Source organism: Macaca fascicularis, chromosome 9 (assembly GCF_037993035.2).
Source record: "Macaca fascicularis isolate 582-1 chromosome 9, T2T-MFA8v1.1".
Lineage (NCBI taxonomy): Eukaryota > Metazoa > Chordata > Mammalia > Primates > Cercopithecidae > Macaca > Macaca fascicularis.
The window spans coordinates 105504543-105530938 of NC_088383.1; the positions used below are offsets into that span (position 1 = coordinate 105504543).

The 26396-nt window shown below is 44.2% G+C and overlaps 2 protein-coding genes and 1 long non-coding RNA gene across 8 annotated transcripts in view; 1 reads left to right on the plus strand and 2 right to left on the minus strand.

Moving 5' to 3' along the window:
* The window catches only part of TM9SF3 (transmembrane 9 superfamily member 3), a 71936-nt gene extending 69798 nt beyond the window's left edge, over positions 1-2138 (minus strand). The window contains exon 1 of the mRNA XM_005566087.4: positions 1875-2138. Coding sequence (XP_005566144.1) covers positions 1875-1970 — 96 coding nt within the window. The 5' untranslated portion in view covers positions 1971-2138. The remainder of the gene's footprint in view (positions 1-1874) is intronic.
* Positions 2139-3294: 1156 nt separating this feature from the next.
* On the plus strand, positions 3295-17612 carry LOC141407723 (uncharacterized). Its single transcript, XR_012418022.1, has 3 exons — positions 3295-3426; positions 6532-6648; positions 17475-17612. It is a non-coding gene; the product is annotated as an uncharacterized lncRNA (long non-coding RNA).
* PIK3AP1 (phosphoinositide-3-kinase adaptor protein 1) overlaps positions 8565-26396 on the minus strand; it is a 126833-nt gene continuing 109001 nt past the window's right edge. For all 6 annotated transcript variants that reach the window (XM_045361296.2, XM_005566088.4, XM_074002314.1 and 3 more), the window contains 4 exons: positions 24758-24913; positions 19023-19093; positions 17350-17468; positions 8565-10897 (listed from right to left, as the gene is read on the minus strand). In XM_045361296.2, coding sequence (XP_045217231.2) covers positions 10840-10897; positions 17350-17468; positions 19023-19093; positions 24758-24913 — 404 coding nt within the window. In that variant the 3' untranslated portion in view covers positions 8565-10839. The remainder of the gene's footprint in view (positions 10898-17349; positions 17469-19022; positions 19094-24757; positions 24914-26396) is intronic.

The following is a 26396-nucleotide window of genomic DNA, read 5'->3' on the forward strand; positions in this document are numbered from 1 at the left end:
GTAAGAGCAGTTCAATACAGACGTGAAGTAATATGGATTCTAAACTTTTTGTCTAGCAACCATCTCATATATGCCATATTCTCTTTTGTGGCAGTCAACAAAAACCTTTCATCAAATATCTTATATTCAATTACCAGAATAAAAAACTGAAATAGTCCTAGCAATAAAACTTCATTGAAATTAAACTTTTAATTTGTAAATTATTCTAAAGCCTTTATATACATCCAATTTTTAAAATTTTAATTGTGTTTCCCTATTTATAGCAGTATAAGTCACAAGATAATTACAAGATTAAAAAGTAGAATACAGTACACTTGCGAGCCTATATGCCTGTATCATGGAACTACGCATTGAGATTCTGAGTATCATATGGTAACTTTTCATAAGTGTTTTTTTAATTGGAAATATATTAGTAACAATATCATTAAACAAAAGGATGGATGCCCATTGAAAATTTAAAAATAATCAAAGACCCAAATCTATACATGGTCCCTGTTTACTATGTGAAACAATAGCAGTTCTTAAACTTTGAGACAGCTTATCTGATAGAAGAAAACAAAAGGAAATCGTCTTAAGCTGTTTAACCTCCCAACAAAATTATCTTAGGTGAAACACCACAAGTACAGCACAAAAACATGTCACCAATTCAAGATTTGTGTCCCTAAAGAAATATATACCTACACAGGTAAGAAGTTTCTGGCTGTGACCGAAGGTAGAACAGCCAAAAGTTTAGAGCTTTTATTAGCTAAAATAAGAGCCCAGCTAGCCAAGGGTCCAGCGAAAAGTTTTGTTGATTACAAATAAAATCGGGTCCATTAAATATGTAAGGACGACTGCTTCATTTCCTCACTTTCCAGAAATGACGTAAGACTCCCTCAGATCTTTCTTACTTAGTCAAACACAATCTCTCATGGAAACTCCTATCATTAATGGTAAAGGTATAAAAAACAATTACTCGTCAAGCAAACTCTCAATTTACCTGACCTTCCTGCCTTACTCAAGTCTACCATTCTGAAAACCAGAGTTACAGCCCTAAGTGAAAGCCACTTGAAGAGTCGTTCACATGCACGCTTTGATGTGAGAATGCCAATTAAATAAACTGCCAATCAACTTTAGGCCAAATGCAAAAGGGACTGTTCCTGGCCCTGACCTGAAGACTGGGAAACATTAAGACCCTTTACTGTCAGAAGCTGCCTTAGTTAGGCACTATCCGGATGGGGGCCTCATTTGGGGGCTGGAAGGTGAGGAGAAAGTTACAAGAAAGGCCTAGGAATTGAATGTGTGTGGGTTAGGTACACTTATAAGTAAGTGTAAACTGCTCTTCAATTCAAGTTTATTAACGAGGCCCCACCCCAGGGTTTTAATCCGGTCTGGGAAGAAGCGGGCGAAAAAAGCCAAAGAGGACCATGAAGTGTAGTATATTTCCTGGTTAGTGGCTGCCGGGTAATCGCGATGCATCCATCTTCCTCCGCGTCGCAGCCCTCAGTAGCCAGAAGGCAGTCTCCTTCTCTGGGGGGCAAAAGCCCCGAGCCCAACCTGCCCGTTGCCCCGCTCCCGCGGCGGCTGAACTCCAACCCTTCCCAGGCTCCTTCCCGGCCCCAGGACCCCCGAGACCCTGGGGTGCGGCGCCACTGAGGCGCAGGCCGGGTGAAGGAAGCCCTGGCACTCGGGAACGGAGCCCTGTCCCAGGAGCGCACAGAAATGCCTGCTCCACGCTCCCAAGGTTCCTGCTCCGCCAGGCCCAACCGGAAGGAGTCCTCGAGACGCCGCGGGGATTCACCGGACCGCCGGGCCTTCCAGGCTGCGTGGGGCCTGCCTCGGTGGGCAACTGGGGAGCTAGCCCGGGGCGGCCGCACTGGCCGGGGGCACCTCACCGTGTGTTCGTGCTCGTCCGCCCGGGCCCGTGGCAGCAACAGCAGCAACAGCGCGGCGGCCGCCGCCACGCCTGGAGCGCCAGGCAGCGGCCTCATCCTCCGCGCCCCACCGGCCCGGAGCCGGCCCACCGACTCCTCCTCCGCCGCCGCCGCCTCCGCTGCGGCCGATTCGCATCCACGGGGCGCGGACAGACGCACGGGGCCCGGGCCCAGCCGCTGCCTCCTCTGCCGCCGCCGTCGCCGTCACCGTCACCGCCCGCTCCTGAGCCTCCCCCGCCCCGCGTGCCTCCTCAGCCTCTTCCTCTGACTCAGCCACGTCATCCGGCCACCCCGGCACGCGCCGGAAGTGCCTCGCGACGCTGGGCCGCCACCGCCGTCGGGCCGAGGGAGGGCCCTGCAACCGCCGCCTGCGCGCCGGCTCCTCGCCGGATCCTGGGAGCCGCGGAGCGACCGGCCTGGCGAGCACTCGGGCAGGCGCCGAGCAGGCTGGGCCCCGGCGCAGTGGCCTGGCCTGGAACGCAAAGCCGAAGCCGCGTCCGGGCCGCGTCCCGGTGTTTAGGGTTGTGTAACCTTGGCCAAAATGCTTAACTTTCCCTGGCTGCCAAATGGGGCCGATCGTCTGACCTCTGCCTTCGGAACTTGAGGGATCAGATCAAATAACCCTTTCCTGCCGCTGTGAATGAATCACGGGCTCCTGTAATCACCGTTAGGAGATATAGTTAAACTCGTACAGCGTTGGATAAGTGTTTTAAAGTTACTGAATACTTACTGGACCCCTACGATTCAATCAAGAAATGCTAAGTTTGCCATTCTTGTACATTTGTGTGTTTACTTAACTATTTCTGGGTCTCCTCTTCCCTGTCATAAATACCTCTTGGAGTGTAAGCTCCTCGGAGGAGAGGGCCTGTTTCCATATTTCCTGTACCTAGAACAGTGCCAGATCTGTAGTAGAGACTCAAAAAAAATCTTTAAAAAAAAATACACAAATGTGGCACCACCATTTACATAGTCCTCTAAGCCAAAAATCTAGGACTTCTCGGCCATCAGCAATCAACAAGTTCTAGCATTTGGTCTCTTAAAAGTGGTTAAAGAGTTTATTTTTCCTCTCCTTCCTCTGCCATTACCAACCAATTTTCCACATCACTATGTACTGCAAGAGTCTCCCAAGAGATTTCCACCACTGACTGATCTTCCTCCCCTGTTTATCATCCCCAACAGGTGCCAGAGTGATCTTTCTAAACAGAAACCAGATTATATCGCACACTCCCTTGCTTAAAACACTTCTTGAATGTTAGGTAAATCAATCATGGAGTCACCACCAAGGTTTTCATCTGCCAGGCACAATTCTCAATGATATTGGCTCATTAAATCCTCACAGAAACCCTATGCGGCAGATACGGTGAAAATGTTCATGTTACAGATGAGGTAACTGAAGCAAAAAGAGCTTGAGTGGCTTGCTGAAAGACCAGACCCACTCAGTCTGGCTCCATAATAGGTCTTTTTGCGACTAATGATTTACCAACTATACAGCCACTTTAAAAAACCGAAATAGGTAAGTACTGGCATGGAATGATAACCAAGAGGTACTGTTAAATTTTTAAGTTGAAGAAAATAATAGTTTAATTTCATTTTGTATGGCAATATGTTATCCTGCCCACAGAAAACAATCTGAAATATGACAAACCATTATCAGTGGTTAACTTTCTACTTTGTACATGCCTATAAATGTTTAGTTACTTTTTACAGTGAGCATGTGCTAACTATGTCATCAGATAAAAAGTTCCCTGCCAAAGGATAAAGTCCAAATTTTTGCCTATTTTATCCCTAATTTATTTCCCTAACTTTACCTTCCATCAGTCTCTATGCTCTGCCTTCACCCATATGTATTTTTACACCTCTGTGCCTTAGGTCTTTATACTCCCTTTATCTGGAATGCCCTGCTTCACCTTGTGCCTTCGATATTATCCTTTCAGACCTAGCTGATGATCACCTCCTCAGTGAAACCTTGCATGATCCCTTGGGAAATGGAGCATTCCTTCTTTAGGATTTCAGTAGCATTTGGCGTGTTGTGTTGTAATTATTCACATTTCCTCTTCTATACTGCATTCTGACCTTTTGATTGCAGAGACTATCATTTGTTTGTCTTTATATCTGTCCCAGCTGCTGAGATAGTGCTTGTCACATGTATTCAACTCTTTGCTGAATGAATGAAGACATTAACAAGTGAAAAGTCAAATAGCATAGCAGGATTTGAAGAATGCTTTCTAGATAGTGTAAGAAACATCACAAGGCAGTACATGATTAATTGCTGAATGAATCATACACTAGTAATTGCTGTAGAAATCAGAGAAGGCATCTTATACATCTTTGTATATCCTCCCAAGCACCTAGCAGGGTGACTTGCTCATCGTGAAAGCTCAGTCAATTCTGTGAATGAATAATCACTGCTCTTGAATGAAGTGATGATGGGCAATTGAAGAACAAGCCATGTAAGTGCTACATTAAGATGGATGTGTAGTTTCTTAAGTATCCATCACCACCCTCCACAGATTTGAGGTAGTATGCATGTGGCAGGTATTTTGGGGAGGACTGTGTTGGCGAATGCTTAAGAGGTAGGGAGGACACAAGAAAAAGTATAAAGTATTCATTTGGGGAGGATAGATTAAAACCAGGAAACTTTACACACAGAACAGAGAACAGGCATGACAGTGTACAAAAAGGAACACAAAAGGTGACCAGCTGTGCAAATTTTCAACAGGCAGTAAAAGCAATGGGCAATGAGAGAAGTGGAAAGACCCCTATTTCAGAGGTGTATTTGGGAAAGTTTAATGGATGGAAGAACCGGTAGAGCCATTAATTCAATGATGATTTATCGAGCATCTACGATGTACCAGGAACTCTGGTAGGTACTAGGGGAATCATGCTGATAAATGGCATTAGGTGATACAAGTCTGACAACAGTAGGTGTGGAAAGAAGGAAAGGGAGATAAAGTAACTGATTAAGAGTAAAAGAAGTGTGGCTTCAAAGATCCTTGGAGCCTGATGACCTCAACAGGACAAAACAGGGCTCAAGTCACCATCAAAATTAGGGTTGTTTCACTAAATTGGGGAGTGAAAAACATTGACATACCTTATGTCACCACTTATTTCATCTAGATGAATGACCTCATTCCCTGACACCAAAAAGGATGGCAGCAGTGGGGGGGTGGGGGCGGAATGCCAGTGAAAGGAGATCCCCACCTCCCCCAGTGACTATACAGCCTCTTTCTATGGTAGTTCTAATAAGACTCCATTTTGGTTAAAGAGCTTATGACCAGCAAGCAATCCAGAAAACCAAAATTTCAGTCTTTTATTTTCATTCTGGGTAAACATGATCATCAAAAGTATTAGGTATGGGGACTGGGCACAGTGGCTCACCCCTGTAATCCCAGTACTTTGGGAGGCCAAGGCGGGCAGACTGCTTGAGCTCAGGAGTTCTAGACCAACCTGGGCAACAGAGTGACTCACCCCCATCTCTACAAAAAATACAAAAAAAATTATCTGGGCATGGTGGCATGTGCCTATGGTCCCAGCTCCTCAGGAGGCTGAGGTAAGAAGATGGCTTGAACCCAAGAGGTGGAGGTTGCAGTGAGCTGACTGTGCCACTGCATTCTAGCCTGGGTGACAGAGCCAGACTCTGTCTCAACAACAACAACAACAAAAAAGTGTTAGGGTATCTTCTGATTTCCATCATCAGCTAGTTTTTCTTTGAAATTCTATTTCTTCCTTCCACTTTGTTATGTTTGTCTTGCCAGTTATGTACTTCAGCAGGGTGGGGGTGGGGGACAGTTCATCTATTGCTATTTGCCATTTTCCACCTCCACCATTTCTGTTCTAGCTGTAATGTTCTAGACACGGATCTTCATGATTGCTCTGAGTTCTTTCTTTAGGAAGCCATTACTGAGAACATTTAGTTCTTGGACTGAAGAGCGACTAAGGCCATTAGTTTCTCTGTGTGGTTCCTCTTTCACTGTCTCTCAGTTCTTTAACTGATATAACAGTGAGACAGAGCAAAGAACAGCAGGTGCCACATAATAAAAAGAGCCTTGCCAGTTAGATGGTGACGCCACTAAGGCTGTCTCCCTGCTTCTTCCGACAAAGCGATTCCACACCCTCTTTCTGAGACTTAGACTTAACAGAGTTGAAGGGACCTAGACTGTTACCAAAGACACAACTCTCCACTTCATAGGTGATGAAACATAGAACAATGTAGTCAAGTTATATGAACTGGTCAAGTAAGTAGCACACCAAATTAAAACAGGTTTCCTGGCTTCCAAAACAATCTTCTCTTCCCTACACCATGCTAACTCTTACTGCAGAGATAGCAAAGTTTATCCTAAATGGGCTTTGGCGACTAGCCTAAATATTAAATGTGAACTAAATTGAACATGGACACAAACAATGGTCACCAAGTCCCAGAACGGATTGTGTGAGCCCTTTGAGACATTCATCCAGTGTTGTTTCGGATAAATCTCTATTTCAATCTTTTCCTATACGTTAGTTATTGAAAAACAATAGACAACCACAAAAACAAGTTGGCCTTTTTGTGTTCCTTGAGCCCAGTCACAAAGGGCCCTCATGACTGGACCTCATGCCAAACAACTCATTACAAAAACAGCTAGGGTTCCAGACTGCGCCAAAGCTTCGAGACCTCTCCTTGTCTACATGGATGAGTGGCTGACTGTGGAGCCCAGGCTGTTGCTTCCCAATCTGGTGGTGAATCCTCCATAGTCTGGTGAGTGTAAATATGTATGTATATTATACATATATCTTTTTCCTTCTCCCTTCCCATTGCCAGTGAAAGGAGATCCCCACCTCCCCCAGTGACTATACAGCCTCTTTCTATGGTAGTTCTAATAAGACTCCATTTTGGTTAAAGAGCTTATGACCAGCAAGCAATCCAGAAAACCAAAATTTCAGTCTTTTATTTTCATTCTGGGTAAACATGATCGTTGCAATTTGCTTATTATATCATTTGCTTATATCTGCATTGCCATTTACATGGGATAAAGCTTGTTTACCCTTAAAGGTATTGTGTGTGTGTCTTCTCCCCATGCGTGTTTCCCACACAGAACACCTACGAACCTATTTTTTATGATTTTTATGAGAAAATGAATTCCAAGTTGTGCCTCAGAATTCAGAATATATCTTTCAACCTCCTACTCATCCCCTCACCACCCTGGTGAACACAGTATCTGGCCAGCAGGAATGAATGAAGAAGACCATTTTATGTTCTTAATAACTTGCTTGGAAATGAACAGAGCACAATTTATCAAGCCAAAGCAAATATTTATACAAAATTTATACAAAAACCCTCAAAATTGAGGATTAATGTTTAGGAAGAATTTTTCAGAATTATCCAAATTAACTGCTTGTCTTTCTCAGAAATAAATCTGTTACTAATGCTTCCTCCACCAACCAGCTGCAAAACCACACACTATTCTTTGAAGGAGGAACACAGAAAACCAGCTTACTTCCTGGGGCATATGGGATAGGGATCTAAAAATCCTAGTGATATGGGAATGACTAGAACCTTTTTTTTTTTTTTTTTTGTAACAACAAAGCTAAAAGGGAGTGTGTAACTTAGCTTGACTTGTAAAAATATTCATGGAAGTCATCTATACATTACCACTTTGTGTAATTAAGGCAGAGCATTAGAGACTGTTCACATCATTAAATATGTCCAGTTAAATTATTAGATTACAACACCAACCTCTTGTTCATAGTCTCTCAGTCTTCAGCTGGGCACAGTGGCTCACGCCTGTAATGTCAGCACTTTGGGATGCCGAGATGGGTGGATCACTTCAGGTCAGGAGTTCGAGACCAGCCTGGCCAACATGGTGAAACCCCGTCTCTACTAAAAATATAAAAATTAGCTAGGCGTGGTGGTAAGTGCCTGTAATTCCAGCTACTCGGGAGGCTGAGGCAGGAGAATCACTGGAACCCGAGAGGTGGAAATTGCAGTAAGCCAAGATGGCACCACTGCACTCCAGCCTGGTTGACAAGAGCAAAACTCTGTCTCAAAAAAAAAAAAAATAGTCTCTCAGTCTTCATACTTTGTTGCTTATATAGTTGGATTATCTGCTCCTAGGTTTTAATATAAGATGAAATAAAAGTGCTAGCCTAGGAACTGGAGGCCAACTTACCTTAGGGGCAAAGGCAATGGTGGTGAATATACCCAACAGCTTCACTTTCTATGCAGCCAGCTTGTAAAATCTTGGGCAAGGATGGTGGCAGCAGAGCTGTCTGCCTAAGCATATGTAGAAAACTTTTAAATGGTTTCTTTGAACCCTAGCTTGTAGTGTCGTTTCTGATCCTCATTGTATTGGAAATCCATGGTTTTGTTACATAATGTATTCCTAAAAATGTGTACACGTGTTGAGTATGTGGAAGCTGAATATATTTATGTTATAAATGAGCAGTTCTGTTTCTGGAAAATGAAAATTTTCACCTCATCATTATAGACATTCTTTGATAAGACAGTCCCAGTGTTTCATCCAAATTCTTTCATTTTCTTCTTTTACATATAACCAACCATCTTGGATGTTAAAGGAACCATCAGTGAGGGCTTAAGATTCTGCCGCTTTTGACTCGGCACTCCTGATCCGTTCCATCCATGTCTCAAGTGTATCACATTCATGAGATACAGGCTTCTCATCAGCAATTTCAATTTTATGTTTTCTACTTATTTTTATATAAGAATACAATGCAACAAAATATTCATATATTGCACAAACAGTGATGTGCATACAAAGATGCTAACAACATTGGCTGGTAATAGGCTTTACCATGTTACAATCTAAATGCTTGTTCATAAGAGAATGTACAAAATTCTAAATTTGGCATCCAAAAGGGGGCTTACAGTTACTGAATATTTTTCCCAGCCCTATTTTTAAAATATCACTTTAATCAAATTCAAATTTGCCTACGATGGAGCCTGTCTATAAGTAACAGTAAGGGCAAGCATACCAACATCAAAATTCTTCTTCTTCTTATCTCACGTGCCTCTATTTCTCCAAAATAAGTGACAAGGAGAGTAAAAGGACCACTGAGGGAACATTTGCAGAATGCTACTAAGTGCCAGGCCCTGTGCAATTATAGTATAATTAATTACTATAAACACTCTCGTGATGGACATGGCCAATAGTGTATTTTATGTCAAAAAACAAAAACAAAACCCAAGACTCCAGAAGCTGTTAAGAGTCCTTGTTTCAGTACTCTTCAGTAAGAGTCCTTATTTGCAGGACTGAGGAATGAAATTGAGAAAGAATCTTTAATCATTAGAAAAGGACCTAATAAAACTGTACTTAAATGGATCATTAATGTGGATTTTTAAATTTTGTGTGGGATAGAGAATAACCCCATGGGAAACAAACACATTTCGAATATTTTTTAAAGGAATAGTTCTGATTCTAATTTTACTGTATGTTTAGGCATCATTAAGGACCTCTGATTTGAAGGTAGATGTATGTGCCAGGGACTCCAAATTCATGATATATGTTAAGGCTCCACATTCTATGCAAAAATGGATTTACCAAGCATGATGGTCATAATAAGTATGTAAAAAATAGATAACTACAGTGGTACTTTGGTATCCATGGAGATTGGTTCCAGGATCCCCCAATATCAAAATCCACAAATGCTCAAGTCCCATATATAAAATGGCATAGTATTTGCATATAACCTACACACATCCTCCTGTATGCTTTAAATCATTTCTAGATTTCTTACAATATCTAATACAATGCCTACACATCACTTCATTTACATGAATTCAACATAGTTCTTGGCATGCAGCAAATTCAAGTTTTGCTTTTTGAAACTTTGTAGATTGTTTTTCAAATATTTTTGATTCAAGGTTGGTTGAATCCACGGACACAGAACCCATGGATTTGAAAGGTTGACTGTATTTCTATTTTAGGTTTGTTTTTCCTCCTCAGAACCCACAACAAAGAAAAAGTCAAAGGTCCTCCTCTCTCTCTTTATGACCAGAACTAAAACCTATAAAAGAAACAGAGCACTAAGTGGGGTCCTGGGAATCCCCAGCTTCTGGTTTCCAACCACTTCTAGATGTTCTCTGGAAACATAACTGTGTTGAAACCATAGTGAAGTATAAATTCCCAAATTGAAAAGAAAACAAATTTGGTAGTCTTATCCCTGGGAGATATGGAAGATGGAAAATTCTGCAAGACCAGTAGGCACTGATGAATTTCTACATCTGGGCATTTCTTGAGGGAGAGAGGAGCTGGCTATTTGGAGATAGAAAATGTGGTGACCTAGAACGAGCAGGCCCAGTCTAGACTAACTGTTTAACCAACTGAGTAGTCTTGGTTCCAGACTTCTGTGGAACCTCAGACTTGCCTTCTGTATAAGAGGAGTTTGTACTAATCACTGTCTAGTCTTTTTCAATTTGTTGTGTGTGACCAGCCCTAGCACTTAAATACCCTGCTGAATATACAGAAAAGTAGAAGAATTATTTTAAAATTAGGTCACTTATCTTCTTACTTGAATACTACAAATCTTACATTATAACCTCTTCTAGAAATGAGGCTGAACTAGCAAATACATAAAGACTAATATAAGTGCATTTCAGTAAAATCACTGGTAAAGTACATTTATGATCATTCTTTTTAGGCTTCTGATATAGCAAATTAGAGGTAAGTATTTCAATTAAGTCTTCATCCTTTTTAAGTATATGGTTCAATATACTTGGTGATGGTGAATAAAGCCCTTAGTTTTTCACTTCTTCATGCCTTAATAAAGTCTTCGAGGCAAGCCCAAACCAGCAGGGCTGCAATATTGTCAGCAACGAGACTGATCTTAAGGTCAACAGTCATGCCGTAAAACTCAACATGAAGACATCATTAACAGGCTGAAGACTGTGAATCTTAAAAGTCCTGAAGTAGGCAGGTTTTAGGAGGTGGAATCAGCGTCCTCTGGGTGGAACAGGTGGAGGAGGATGTAAGGTCTCCCTGGTCGGAGGCCTGAAATGAAAGATAAAGCAACTCTATTTAAAAACTAATTTGATTAAATAGTTCTTAGGAATGCACAGTTTGTTGCAAACTTGGTATACTATGCAAAGGACACAATCCTCAATTAATGAGACAGGACACACATATGAATGTCTGAGTGACACACATGCTAGCTGTGGCTTGCAATCCTGGCGGCACATTAGAAACACCAGTGGAGCTTTTAAATATACCAGTTCCAAGGATCCATCCAGACCCATTGCATTCTAAGCTCTAGAGGATAGGACTCAAGCCGCAAAGCTTTTGAATAGTTTCCCTCCCCAACCAGTTGTACTCACTAACCCTTTCATTATCTGATACTTTGCCATCTTGGGGCCTTGCTGACCCTGGAGAGACTGCCCCTCCCAGGATAAGCTAATTCCTAGAAACAGGAAACAAGCTACCTGCCTTCCAGTGCTAAACACGCCTTTCATATGTAAACCAACCAGTCCAGATGCATGCCCCAACCACCTCCTCTATGGGGCTTTCACACTCCACTTTATGGGGCCCCCATCCACTTGCCCTTATCACCCTAGGGCCAGTTACCAGACAATGAGGGTCAGCCCTTAATGCCTCAGAGCCAATGAAATTATTCAAACTAGCCAATTCTAAATCTTACCCAGCCTCACCCATGGAAACCACAATAAAAGCTCTTGTCCACATTTTCCCCTGCTCCTCTGCCTCCTTACTGGCCCTGATGCTTCCCCATGTAGCCCCCTATGGGGTGATGTACCCCTCTTTTGGGATCTGTGAGTATATCAAACTATCTCTTCAATGGCAGTTGTCTCCTGAGCTGTTGACTTTGCCATACCTAAATAATAATGAAACCTAGATTTTAAAACACCACCAATTCTAATAGCCACGCAGGAGACACACTGTAGTAGGGAGATCTGTTGAGAGAGGAATTGGAATTTCCAAAGCCTGCTTCTCACGACTGCTTCCTCATGGGATAACTGTTATCCAAACTCTGCATCTGCCTTCCTAGAAACTTCCCTCCATGTTACTCTGTATGGTTTTTGAACAGTCTTAAATGACGTTCCAGGTAGACTAGGGTGAGTCTATTTACAGACAGGTTCAAGGATTACAGATGGCATTTCCACGTGTGTGCTGTAAAACCAATATTTAATTCCCTTGGAAGCAAGTCAATAAGAAAAAGAGCTTTGTTAGGTGCTATAATTGAACTGTGCTACCCTGGAGTTGCATACTTGAGGATTGATCGAATCAATGAGTAAATATGTACTAAGTGTCTCTTGAATGCAAGGTTTGTGTAGGTCAAAGAAATGACAACAGAGTTGGGAAAAGAGGGGCTGCCTCAGGAGCAAAAGAGGGAGGCAGTAGCAGAAAATAAGAATCACAGACAACCTTGGGAGGTCCCACCCTAGTCCCAGGATTAGATGGCTTTGTCTGGTTGTCACTGAGTGACTGAGCTTCATACCATGAAAACAAAAGGATGGTCTCCTTCTGTCTCTTCAGCCTGCCCTGTGAGCTTGGGGTTATAGGAGAAAGCCAAAGGACACGATACCACTTTTACCTGAGCAAATTTAGCCTGCCTGCCTCTCTACCATCTTTCTTTCACTCTTTCTTTCAACAAACATTAATTTACTTTATATCTACTTCTGGGTATGGGATATAACAGCAAGTAAAGTGGTCATGGATTAGGCCCTCAAGATGTTACAAGTGTGTGGATGAGACGGACAATAGGCAAAAATCAGGAAACTCTACAGAGTGTTTTGATGGGGGAGATTCAGAACCTATAGGAACATATAGCATAGACATTTATGCATACATCTCTGTGTGTGCAAGTTCAGCGCCTCTGAAATTGTTTTCTTATCTGCCAAACAGAGGTACTGAGCCCTACGTTGGAGTACCATGTGAGGCTTGGAGATGACAGTAGGAAAGTAGGTAGCAGTTTGTGGCTTGGAGTAGGCACTCAGCAAGTAAAGCTAATAATATAATAATGATGATTAAAGATCTACTCTGAAATCTGTTCCCCAGTTATGCCTCATGAGCCTTACATTTTATCTTCCACCACAAAGACAGCCATGATTTTCTCCCAGCCCCTCTTCCTCTTTCTGCTGCCACACTCTGCAGTTGGAGTGAGCCTATGGGCATACCCTCTCTAGGTTTCATTCTGAGGAACAACTCCAGCTAAAGATTGGAAGCTACATCTCAAGGAAACTTATTCATAATTTTAGACCTGTAATTATAGTGTTTGTTTGTTTGTTTTAAGACATGGTCTCACTCTGTCGTCTAGGCTGGAGTGCAATGGCGCAATCACAGCTTACTAGAGCCTCAACCTCCCAGGCTCAAGCAGTCTGCCCACCTCAGCCTCTCAAGTACCTGAGACTACAGGCACACACCACCACACCCAGCTAATTTTTTTTTTTTTTTGTAGAGATGGGGTTTTGCCGTGTTGCCCAGGCTGGTCTCAAACTCCTGAGCTCAAGGGATCCACTTGCCTTGGCCTCCCAAAGTGCTGGGATTACAGGCATGAGCCACTGTGCCTGGCCAGGAGTGTGAAGTTCCTTTCACTCATCTATAACCCACCTGTATATGGTGGTAGATGACTTGATGGCTACTTTTTTAGGAGCTCCGGAAGTCCAACCCAAATAATACCAATCTATCCTTCCATCCATTCACTTAACACAGTGAATATCTTTTAAGTTCCTAGTATGTGCCAGTTACTCTGCCAGGCACTAGGGATAGGAGAAAAAAAATTAAAAAAAGTAGTGTCTCACAGGTTCACCATTCATTGAGGAGACACATCTACACAAGGGTTGCAACACGGAGTGTATTATTAGAGTATAGAATATAATAGGAATGCTTGGGAAACCAAAAGAAGATTCACTCTGCATGGGAACATTAGAGAGGGCTTCACAGAGGAGGTGATGTTTGAACTGAGTCTTAAAGGATGTATAGGAATTTTCTAAGCAGAGAGTAGAAGGGAGGAGGAAGACAGCATTCCAGGCAAAAGCAGCAGATTGGGCAAAGAAACAGTACAGAGTGGCAGAGCATTGGTGAATACAGGAGAGGGGTAGGACTTGAGCTAGGCAGAACCAAAGAATGCTGAAATACACAGAATTAAATGTGAAGGCTTGTATGCCAGGCAATGGCATCATCAGCTATTCCTGTTCTAGAAAGGGCACTCTGACTGCAATGTGGAGGAGGGAGTGACTGGAGGAAGGGAGGTAAGTGTGGGCCTTCAAGAATGAACTTAGGTGCTAGCAGATGGAAAAGAGGGTGGATCTAACAGCTGAAAGAGCAGCAGAATGGACAGAGCCTGAAGACACACTGGATATGAGAGCTGTGAGGGGGGCAGGGATCAAGGATGACTCCCAGGTTTGGGGCTTAGGGAAGGGAGAGAATGGTCCCACTATCTCAGGCTGGGAACTCATGAGAAGAAGGCAGTTTGGGGTAGAGAATGGTAGGTGCGTCGATGAGTTCAGTTTTGCACAGGCTATGTTGGAGATACTGGTGGGGTCCCTGAGTGAAGATCCCCTGTCAACTGTAGGAAAGAGAAGGCTGAGATGGAGATGGAGACTTGGGGTCTTTGTCTGCTGGTGGCAATTCAAGCTGTGGGACAGCATGTAGAGTGAGCAGAAGCATGGACCAGAACTGGGATGGAGTGGGATGGAGGCTGTACCACCAGTGCTGTTTGGTTTGGGCCAGGGGTTAGCGGGGAGGTTAGAACACAGGCAGAGAAGAGGTGCTGATTCCTAGATCTGACAGTGGAGTCTAGGACACCAACGCCAGCCTTCAATCCTGTCTGTAAGCAGGTCAAGCATTGAAGCCATTCTGGAGAGAGACCCATTTTATTATCTGCTCAAATATCTCCTTATTTTATTGTGAAAATTGCGTACTCACACATCTTTTTTCACACCAAAAATGCACCCAAACCCTAAGTTCTATCAATTACAAACTGCTTTGTAAACATTATTTCTTTAGCAAAAAATGTTTTCCTCCTTTTCTCTCCCCATCTCTATCATAACATGCTTCCAGACTCCCCAGACAACTCAACCACCATCTCTTTTTACAAATTTACATGCTTCCTAGTTTCTATCCTTTAATTTTTGGAACCTGTTTCCCTGGTTGTTTTCTCTTTCTCTTCTGTTAACAAAATCCCACCGAAATTTTATAGCTAAAGTTTCAAACTTGACAACTCTTTTATCTTGGTACATTTAGACAACTGCCTTCAAAGTCCTCAACCTTCCGGAATAAAAGGCCTTGGATCTTGAACCGCCTCCTCTAATACCTAGACTTTCTTGGATAGGTATAAAACAATGCCTATGAGATGAAGTCTGGTAGGTTTGCCACACAGAGCAAGTCTCAACCCAATCTCAAGCCCCAGTTTCTACATCTGCAAAATGGGATAACACTAAATACCTACCTCTTAGGATTGTGGAGAGAATTAAACAGGATAATGCATTTAGTATGTTTAACAGAATACCTGCCACATAGTAAGTTTCAATAAATAACAGCATTTATCACCATCACTGCTCTTGGTAAGCCCTCCAATCACCAACTATGTAATAATTTTCAAGCAACAGAGCACAATGCAAATTCAGGTGATGGGACTAGATTGCTGCTAAGCTTCCTTCCAGGACTAATATTCTAATCCATGCCCTCCAGTCTACACCAGGGAGGCGTGCCCGGTGGATGTGGCACAGCTTGGGCCTGGGCGATGTTTGAGTAGCAAGTGCCAACACACAAATGTTGCTGTGAGCACATGGGAAAGTGATAAATAGCAAAGGGAGAAATGGAAAGATCCTTAGCACAGAGCCAGCTTCTCGTTCCAGAAAACCAGAAGAAAGGCCTCCTTGTTGCACTTTCTCAACAAATTCCACTGATGAGCTTCATCTAAAAGTTTCAAAATGCAAAAACCAAACCAAAACCCTGGTTGAAGAAAAGCTTCCTCCTTCCTTATGCCCCATCAACACATGACCATTTTATTTTAAACATCAAAGAATTAACTCCTGAGACAGGCCTTGGCTTTTATTCCCAACAGCTCCTTTATGCATCTGTGGACTCACAGCTAGCTGTGACCACTCTGTCCGTACTCCACAAAACCAGACCATAAAAAGGTTCCTACCAGAGGCCCAAGTATCAGATAAACAAAGGCATACATCAGAGTCTAGTAAATTAGTCAAATTATTTGGTCTAATGCTCATCTTCAAATCTCTAGATATTAACTCCTCTCTTGTATAAAATAAAAAATCACTTATATTGCTGAGTTCTTACTATAGGCCAAGAACTCTATGCTTATGACTCTGCAGAAAGTTCTGTTATTATCCCCATTTCATAGACAAAGAAATTGAGGCTGGGCATGGCGGCTCATGTCTGTAATCCCAGCACTTTGGGAGGCCGAGGCGAGCAGACCACCTGAGGTCAGGAGTTCGAGGCCAGCCTGGTCAACATGGTGAAACCCTGTCTCTATTAAAAATACAAAAATTAGCCGGGCATGGTGGCAGGTACCTGTAATCCCAGCTATTTGGGAGGCTGAGGCAGGAGAATCACTTGAACCCAGTAGGCAGAGGTTGCAGTGAGCCGAGATCACACCACTGCACTCCAGCCTGGGTAATAGAGCAAGAATCTATCTCAAAAAAAAAAAAAAAAAGGAAATTGAAATACATGAAAGTTAAAGTTAAATAGTTCTTGCAAGTTTGCAAACAGCTGCTGGAGACTTGACCCCAGGTAGGGGGGCTCTAGAATCAGGCTTCCCACCACCATACGATGTGGCCTGTCACCTGCATTTTCATTTCCAATTCCTTCATATTTTCTGTTCCCCAAAAGGCACTGTCCCTACAGTCCAGCCAAGGGAATTAGTTATTGGAGAGTTGAATTCTAGCCAAATGGATAAAAAGTATTTTAAAAGTTGACATTTTTCAATGTATTTCATTTATGAAACATTGCATTTGCTATTTAAAGTATTTGCAACTAAATAATGCATCACTTAATGAATGAAGGGTCCATATTAAAATATGTCCAATGGAGCAGGCATTTCAGTTAGCTCTGTGCTTATTCTTTTTTTTTTTTTTTTTTTTTTTTTTGAGACAGAGTCTCGCTCTGTTGCCCAGACTAGAGTGCAGTGTGGAGCATGATCTCAGCTCACTATAACCTCTGCCTCCCGGGTTCAAGCGCTTCTCCTGCCTAAGCCTCCCGAGTAGCTGGGACTATAGGTGTGTGCCATCATGCCCAGCTAATTTTTTGTATTTTAGTAGAGATGGAGTTTCACCGTATTAGCCAGAATGGTCTCGATCTCCAGACCTTGTGATCCACCCGCCTTGGCCTCCCAAAGTGCTGGGATTACAGGTATGAGCCACTGCGCCCAGCTCTGTGCTTATTCTTTAGTCATCTTAGGTGTTTCCAAGTCCTATTCTCCCCTAGGATTCAGAGATAAGGGAAAAATTTCATATCAGTTTTGATGTTACCTCTGTGAGGCAGCTCTCGGAGGCACCCTGGGGGGTCTCTCAAGGGACATGGTGGGTGCCCCATCCACTTGTGGGGGACCTGGACTGCGGCTTCTGGTAACCTCAGGGACTTCATTATCCTACAGCAAACAAGATGAGAAAGAAAGGCGAAAACTACATTCAGCAACCAGCACAGCTGGACAACCATAACCCAAAAGCCCCTTGGTCCTCCTTAGGCTGGGGCTGAAGGTTGTTCGCAAACTGAAAATCAACCCAGCCATACCTGGCAGCTTTCCATTTCCTCCTGAAGTCACTGAGGACGACAGTCTGGCCCCAATGATCATTAATTGCCTCAATTCTAATTCCTTGCTACTCAAAGTGTGCCCTGTGGCTGGTCAGCATCAGCATCAGGTGGAAGCTTCTTAGAAATGCCCACCTAAGGACCCTTCTCAGAAGGCTTCAGAGTTGGCAGTGACCCATGTGGCCCCTCCTGCTTGTCCCAGCCACTGGTCTCCGGATCAAGCTAGACACATGTCCCAAATTGAGCCAACTTGGAATGGGGCCTCAACCTAAAGCAGCAACTTACTCCCTGCTCGGAGGCCTAGTGGACTCAGGGGACTGGAGAAGCAGAAGGCAGCAGTGTGAGGGGAAAGAAAGCGGACGTGTGCAGAGAAGCAGAGACCAAAGAACTTTTGGGCCTGGGACACACAGAACAGTGACCCCGGCTCCCTCTGACAGGTCCTGCAGCTCCTAATCCAGCCCCGAAGGGTGGCCCCTAACCCTGGATCCCCTGAGACTCATCGGCTCCTTCCCTTTTGGTTTCACTAGTAAGAGTGGATTTCCAGCTATTTCCTTCCTTCCTTTCTTTCCTTCTGTTCTATTTATTGAGGTGAAGTTAACATAAACGTAACCATTTTAAAGTGGACAATTCAGTGGCATTGAGTGTATTTATAATGTTGTGCACCCTCTATCTAGTCTAGTCTTAAAACATTTTCATCACCCACAAAGAAACCCTGTGTGATGGTGAATACTGACTGTCAACTTGATTGGATTGAAGGATGCAAAGTATTGATCCTGGGTGTGTCTGTGAGGGTGTTGCCAAAGGAGATTAACATTTGAGTCAGTGGGCTGGGGGAGGCAGACCCACCCTTCATCTGCGTGGGCACTATCTAGTCAGCTGCCAGTGATATAAAGCAGTCAGAACAATGTGAAAAGGAGAGACTGGCTTAGCCTCCCAGCCTACATCTTTCTCCCATGCTGCATGCTTCCTGCCCTCAAACACTGGACTCCAAGTTCTCCTGTTCTGAGGACTTGGACTGGCTTCCTTGCTCCTTGGCTTGCAGGCAGCCTATTTTGGGACTCTGTGATTGTGTGAGTTAATACTACTTAATAAACGCCACACACACACACACACACACAAACACACACACACACACACACACACATCCCTCTAGAGAACCCTGACTAATACCCCTGTCCCCATTAAGCAGTTTCTTCCCATTCCTCCTCCCTCCAGCCCTGGCAACCACCAATCTGCAAACTGTCTCTGTGGATTTGCCCACTCTGGCATTTCATATAAATGGAATCCTATAATATATGACCTTCTGTGTCTAGCTCCTTTCACCTGGGTTTCTATCTCTTGCAATGAAACGACCCCTAGGACAAGATAGGTGGGGTGGAGTCCCAGTTCTCACCTCATTGTCCCCTTCCATCCCGCTGCTCACACTGAGGAGGCTCCGGGTGCTGGAGCGGTTACTCGTGCTACCTAAAGGGTAGAAAGAAAATCAGCCGGATTGAGGATTCTTTCAGGCTAAAATAAAATAGAGAACTCTAGCACTTACTTAGTTTTATTGATATAAATAATACATAAGCTGTAAGTATGGGGTTCTTCAAACTTTGGCCATCTTATACTTTTTGTTTTTTTACAGACAAGGTCTTGCTGGAGTGCAGTGGCATGATCACAGCTCACGGTAGCCTCAAACTCCTGGACACAAACAATCCTCCTGCCTTAGCCCCCTAAGTAGCTGGGACTACAGGTGTGTGCCGCCACGCCTAGCCAATTTTCTTTCTTTCTTTTTTTTTTTTTTTTTGTAGCAACAGGATCTCACTCTGTTGAGCAGGCTGGTCTTCAACTCTTGGGCTCAAGAGATCCTCCTGCCTCAGCCTCCCAAAGTGCTAGAATTACAAGTGTGAGCCACTATGTCCAGCCTTATACCATTTTATTAGAGTTCAGTTTTTCTTTCAGCATGAAAAAAATTCACTTTTTGATGACTAACTTTGGCATTACTGCTACCATTGACTGAGGGCTTTGAAAATGTGATTGCCATTTAACCCCTATGAAAATCATGTTTGATATTAGTGCTCCAAATTGAAGGACAAGACAGCAAAGGTGTTCTGATTCTCAGCTCTTCAGTGGTATTTCTAAAATCTGCAAACTAACTTTGTTGCTGCAGTTTTTTACTTAGGAATTCTAGCAAATGGGTATGTATCACCCATGCAGACATGCCTTATAATAAGCGGCCAGACCCTTTGACACAAAACAAAATGCAAAGTACACACTCAAAAGTATAATTTTTTTTTCCCCAAAACTGAGTTTTGCTCTGTTACCCAGGCTGGAGTGCAGTGGCACAATCTCAGCTCACTGCAACCTCCGCCTCCCAGGTTCAAGCGATTCTCCTGCCTCAGCCTCCCAAGTAGCTGGGACTACAGGCACATGCCACCACGCCTGGCTAATTTTTGTATTTTTAGTAGAGACAGCATTTCACCATGTTAGCCAGGCTGGTCTCAAACTCCTGACCTCATGATCCACCCACCTTGGCCTCCCAAAGAGCTGGGATTACAGGTGTGAGCCACCATGCCCAGCCCTCAAAAGTATAATTTATGTTCATGGTCAGAATTGTCACTGTGTGAGTTTAGGCACTTGAGGCTTTTCAGTTGGGAATTTATCGCCTGCATCATTAGAATAGCACCATCCAATAGAACTTTCAGGGCATCTTTTATTATGTGTTATCCAATATGGTAGCAAGTGGAAAACATGGCTAGTACAACCAAGGAAATGAATTTTAAATTTTATTTAGTCGTAATTAACTTAAAAATTTAAATAACCACATGTGGCCGGTGGCTACCATACTGGACAGCACAGCATTTTAAGTCCCAGCACATGGTGATCTAGCAAAGAAGAAAGAGTAAGAGTTAATCAACAAAAACAAGGAGATCTTAACTTTAATTTTCCAATATTCTCACTAACAACATAGTCAAGATCTTAGGTTTGCTGAATTTCCACTTCAAATAGCTCCTGGTCATGTAAGTTTATAGGTAGTCAAAAAATAGTTTTGACTGCATTCTGATATCAACTTTGAGCAAATTAATTTAGATGTTAGCTTGAATAGAGCAGGTTAAGATTATAAGTTTAAATTCTTTTTGGGGGGCAGATTTTTAAATTTAAAATAATATGTCAAAATGTTTCTATAATCCAGGGGATGCAGAATTTGTTTATTAAGGAACATGAGTCAGGTGCGGTAGCTCACGCCTGTAATCCCAACACTTTGGGAGGCCGAGGCGGGTAGATCACGAGGTCAGCAGTTCAAGACCAGCCTGGCCAAGATGGTGAAACCCCGTATCTATTAAAAATACAAAAATTAGCTGGGCGTGGTGGCGGGTGCTTGTAATTCCAGCTACTTGGGAGACTGAGGCAGAGAACTGCTTGAACCTGGGAGGCAGAGATTGCAGTGAGCCAAGATCATGCTACTGCACTTCAGCCTGGGTGACAGAGCGAGACTCCGTCTCAAATAAAAAAAAAAAGGAACATGTGATCCTGTCGCTTTCTACTCGTTACCGATACGTAACACTGCTCAAGGACCAGGCATTTTCTCCCTACTCTTCCCAGCCCACAGCCCACTCCTGTCCACAAGTTTAAAACCTCCTCAGTCTCTAAGGCTCAGGACAAATGCTATCAAAACCTTCCCACATTCCCCCAACTAAAAGTAACCCCTCGGGCCCACGGGCCCCCATCCCTTTGTGGCTAAGCCTCCCCATGCCATTCCTCATTGTCCATCACATTCCCTTATGATGAGCCATAATCCTTTTGAAGTTTATCTACTAGCAAGAAGTAATAAAGCTGCCACAGGCACCGGCTCCATGACTCCGGAAACTCATAGCCATCAGTTCCCCCTGTCCCTTCTGCTGGCATTCTTAAATCTTCAACCCCAGTGTTTGGCTCTGAACCTTGGGCCTGGCCCTCCTCCTCTCCAGGCTGATGACTTGCTTGCCCAAATCCCCTCTAGGCTGCACAGTTGTTAGGAGACTCTCACCCCAGCTCCCATCATCTTCACACTTGCCAGGGGGAAGGGGGGCAGTGCCCACCCCTTGGTAGGCTTCTACCATCAGGGGAGAAGTACCGGACAAGCATCTAATGCCATGCTACTCTTGTACTTTCTCTCCTCCGTTACAAGCCTCCTAAGGACAGGCTCTGGTTCTTTTTCATCTTTGGTTCTCTAGCATACAGCCTAGCTCAGTATACACAGAGCTGTCCTCAGTATTTGGTGGATCAATGAGTGAGAGAAAAAAATGACCATATAAAAGTATACTATGATTCTTAAGAACCTTAGTTACACTTGAAATTAGAGTTTGTTTTAAAAAAGAAAGAAAGAAAAAAGAAACTTGGGCCAGACAACCTAGGAGGTCAACAACCTTTCTGTTATGAAATTTTTGTTCTCTTAAACATAACACTAGTATCTGGCGCTTGAATTTTTAGTTATAACCAGATTTAACCTGCAACTGTTTTTCCACGGTTCCCAAGGACGACAGCTGCACCATAATACAAACAGTGCTTTTTTAAGGGTGTGACTCAGGGGGTTAAGGGGCAGTTGGTGGATAAGCTGGGCCATCCTCACTCTCCCTCCCTGCCATGGGAACTATTTCTATTTGGAAGGCAGTACAGCCCCACAGTTGAAAGCACAGGAAGATATGGATGTGAATCCCAGACCCCCTGCTTGCTTGCCAAGAGACTTGGGGCAAGTCGCCTACCCTCTCTGTTCCATTTTCTTATCTAGAAACTCACAGCATTGTTATATAAAATGAACCCGAAAATATGGTGACATGCTTGGCACAGGGCACGCAAAGAGTAAGCATCTGATTAACGGAAGCAGCTATCTGCACCATTATCCATTTCAAGATGGTAAGACTAACCCCTAGTGACCCCCAGTCAATGCCCCCGCCCAGGATCCACACCTTTGTACGCTCCTGCCCCCTGCCGCACTCTAGCTTAGCCACATGACCTGCTTTGGCCAATATGGCATTAGCAAGTGTGATGCAAGCCAAAGCTTGATAGGCACTAGCACACTGGGGCTTTTCCTTTTGGCCTATTCCATCTACAGATCTTGTTGCCATATAAAGGCTATGAATTAAAGGCCACGTGTAGAGAGGCCCTGGAGGATGAGAGGTTTCCTTGGATGTTCCAGCCCAAGCAGAGCTTACAGCTGAATGCTGACTCATGAGTGACCCCAGCCGATGCCACAGAGGAGAGATGAACCACCATCCCCACTGAGTCCTGTTTAAGTTGTAGGATAAGGCATAAATAAAGGGTTGTTTTAAGCCACTATGTTTTGGCATGGTTTATTGCATGGCAATAGATAATGGAAACTGTATAACGAGCTGGGTGCAGACCATAGCCACAAAGTAGAGTAAAATCCATTGGTCTGTCATTTAGTAACATTTTCTAACCAGATAAGCCAGCCAACCCTGGGCACTAAACCACTGCACAAGGGGAAAAGTACAGTTTATTCTTCCCATCTTCTCCTCACCCCAGGCTATCCCCCAAAAAACGTATACACAAAATCTGTTCAATTACTCTGAACCTGAAACTAGTGCATTTGTCTTGTTAAATTTCCAGCTGTCACTCTCCTCACCAACCCTGGAATGCACTGTCCTCACCCTGAGAGGGTTCTACCACTTCTCCTCTCCTCTTCCACAGGTCTGAGAGACAGAGATAGCCAGCTGTCCCTTGCTCCTTCTGCCACTTGTGATCCCTGAGGACATCTCTCCCATTCCTGAACTTGTCAGAATTCTCAAATTGCTCCCAGTGGGCTTTGCATACAAATGATCACCCCCATTAAGTAAGGGGAAGTTTTCTCCTCTGTCCAGACTAGACTTCCCAGGCAGTCATGTGATAGGCTGTGGGTCTGTTTTGACAGGTAATGATGGCAGAAACATTCACCTGAAAGAGAAAGGAGCTAGGATCTACTCGCACCTTTGCCATTCACTGGCTATGTAACCTTGGGCAAAATTCTGTCTCTTTCTGGGTCACAAATACCCCATCTATACAGGATGAAGGAAAACTAGCTCAGAGGTTCTTGACCTAAGTCCATGGGTGGGCAAAATTGTGTGTGTGTGCACACATACACATGCATACACCTGTGCGTGGGTCTGGGGGACAGAGCCAAAGTATATATCAGATTCTCAAGGAGCTTTGTGATGCAGAAAAGATTAAGAACTCCTGGGTTAGATAACCTTCCTGCTCCAACATGCGTTATGGGGTTCTCTGCCTGACATTTAAGGAGATATGAGTCCTGAAATTCAGTTGCTCTCTGGCTCCTTTATTGCTTTCCTAGCTGTTTTGTTAGCACTGAAATGTATGAAATAAGAGAAACTCGATCTATGTGGCTTGTGAACCAGTGTGTCTGGAGTCAGCTAACACTGCCCTAGATACGGGAACAAAGCCCTCAGCTCCTGCCTGGTGCATCAGGCTGTATTGTCTGTGCAATCAGATGATTATTGAAGCCTTCCAGCCAAAAGGAAGGCATTTCCTAATTAGATCCTCAACTTGCCTGTAAAGTTGGAATGTTTGAATTTGAGTCTATTATTTTCTTTTTTTCTTCTTTCTTTTTATTTTACTTGAGTCCATTATTTTCTGATATTTCTGACTCTGTGCCCTTTCCCTTGCTTTGTTGTAGTTGAGGAAGCAGCAAAGAATGGTGGCTAAGAGTCTTGGCTCTGTATCCAGAATGAGTTCAAATTCCGGCTACTCCACATTAGCTATTTAACCTAGGCCGGAGCACTAAGCCTCTTGCTTCCTCCTCAGTAAACAGAGATGACAGTGCCTATTTCATAGAGCTTCAGTGAGAATTAAATTAGATAATCTATAAAAAGGCTTAGAATATAGTAAATGCTCAATACATGTTAACTATTAGTATTAGGTTTTGATATTTAGAAAAGGGCTAGAGTAATAATTATCAAGTAACCAGGCTTCATGGGATACGAAGCAAACCTCATAGGCAAACGGTAACTCTGCCCCACCTTTTACACCTCTCAAACCCAAACCAGGCCCCACTGGAGATCTCCTGGGCTCTTAAGAGGATGTTTCCTAAGGCCCAAGGGCGCCAGCTGGAGCCCAGCCGAGAAGACCCCACCCCCTGCACCCCCAGCTGCTCACTTGCTGTGCTGGAGGTGCTGTCTGTTTTCCAGTCTCCTCGTCTCAGCTCCGTCCTGGGGGGAATGACACTTTTCCTGGGGCCACTCTCATAGACTCCAAACTCCACTTTCACAGGCAGGTGCTGTGAGTGCCGAATTGGGACCGTGATCTCCAAGTCTGGAATTGGAGGAAAGAGGGATAAGCTGTCAAGATACCAGACTGTCACCTACCAAGCTGCCCAGCGGCTTCCCTCCGCCTGGAGCCCGCAGGGGAGGGGGAGGGGAAAAGACCATGGGAGAGGGAGCGGCCCTGGGTTGGTGGCCCCCTCCCCTTCAGCACTGAAACTACTGAATCCTGTGTGGCTGTCACTGAGAGACTGAAGAGAGGGATAGAATAATGTGAGAAAGGGACAGAGAAGTGCTTCTGCATCAGGGAGCAGAAAGAACAAACCATAAGAGAAAGGTTTGGGCCCTCAGCCCTGCCACTTAGCAGCTGTGGAACTCCAGCAAGACAGCTCTCCTCTCTGAATCACTACCCTTATCTGAGGAGGGGTATGTCCATCCTTGACTGTAGAAACAGGCTGCGCTATGCACCAAGCACAGTTCTGAAAGCTTTGGTATTTTTCACTCATTTAACCCTCACAACACCCAAGAAATAAATATTATTATCATCAATGCCAGCAGAAACTAAGGTACAGAGAAGTGACATAGCATGTCCTGTCAAACAGCTGGTAAGCGGCAGAGCTGGGATTTGAACCCAGGCTCCGGAGTCTAGGCTCTTAACCACTGCTCATACAGCCTCTCACTCTCTGCATAAGGGATGGATGGTGGGTGGGTGGGTGTGGGGTGGGTGGCCCACACGCACAGTCATGATCCAGAAAGCTAATGAAAGGAGGTCCTTCAGGCCTATGAAGAATTTTGTGACTTGCAAGGCCCATGGGGTAAAGAGAGCTGATGCCTTTGTCGAACAAAGCACTGACCTGACCTTCTTACTGGCTTAGCCCTGCCCAGAGGTTATCTCTATTCCTCCCTACATTTCCAATGCTGGATTCTAGGAGCAGAAAACAGTTCCTCTGATGAGTAGAAAAAAAGTCTGGGGGCAGCAGCACCAACTTCTTCCTGAAGGCAAGATGTGCTCCTGGCTCAAGACTCACCCGGCTGCCTAGGACCTTCTCAAGCCCAGGGGCAGGGTTTACACAGCGGTGGCTATACAAACTTGGGTAGAAGAGGTGTTAGCTTTGGGGACGTGTGCTTTTATCTTCTGGTACCACTTCCTCCTCTACCTCTACCCTTCTAGGGGACAGGCGTGGCAGGAAGTTCAGAGAGTCCAGGGGCAGAGGTGGCTCCACCTACCAAAGCCAGAAATCTGGCGGGGTGAATGGATAAACTGGAACAGGATGAAGGAGCAGCCAGAGGAAAGGGCACACCAAATCCCCCACTGAACATTCGGCACAGAGAATGATCAGAGTGGATTGTTGGCTTGCACAGGCATGAGCCTTCCTCATCTGGAGACTCCGGCTTCAGGTGTAGTGTATGGTCCAAGTGTCCAACCAGCTTCCTAGGTTTTTGTGTAATCCAGGTCTTTTTCACAAGCTGGGGCTCTCTTGGCTACAACCATGCCACGGAAACACCCACCCCAGCTTGGAGCTACTTGGGCAAAA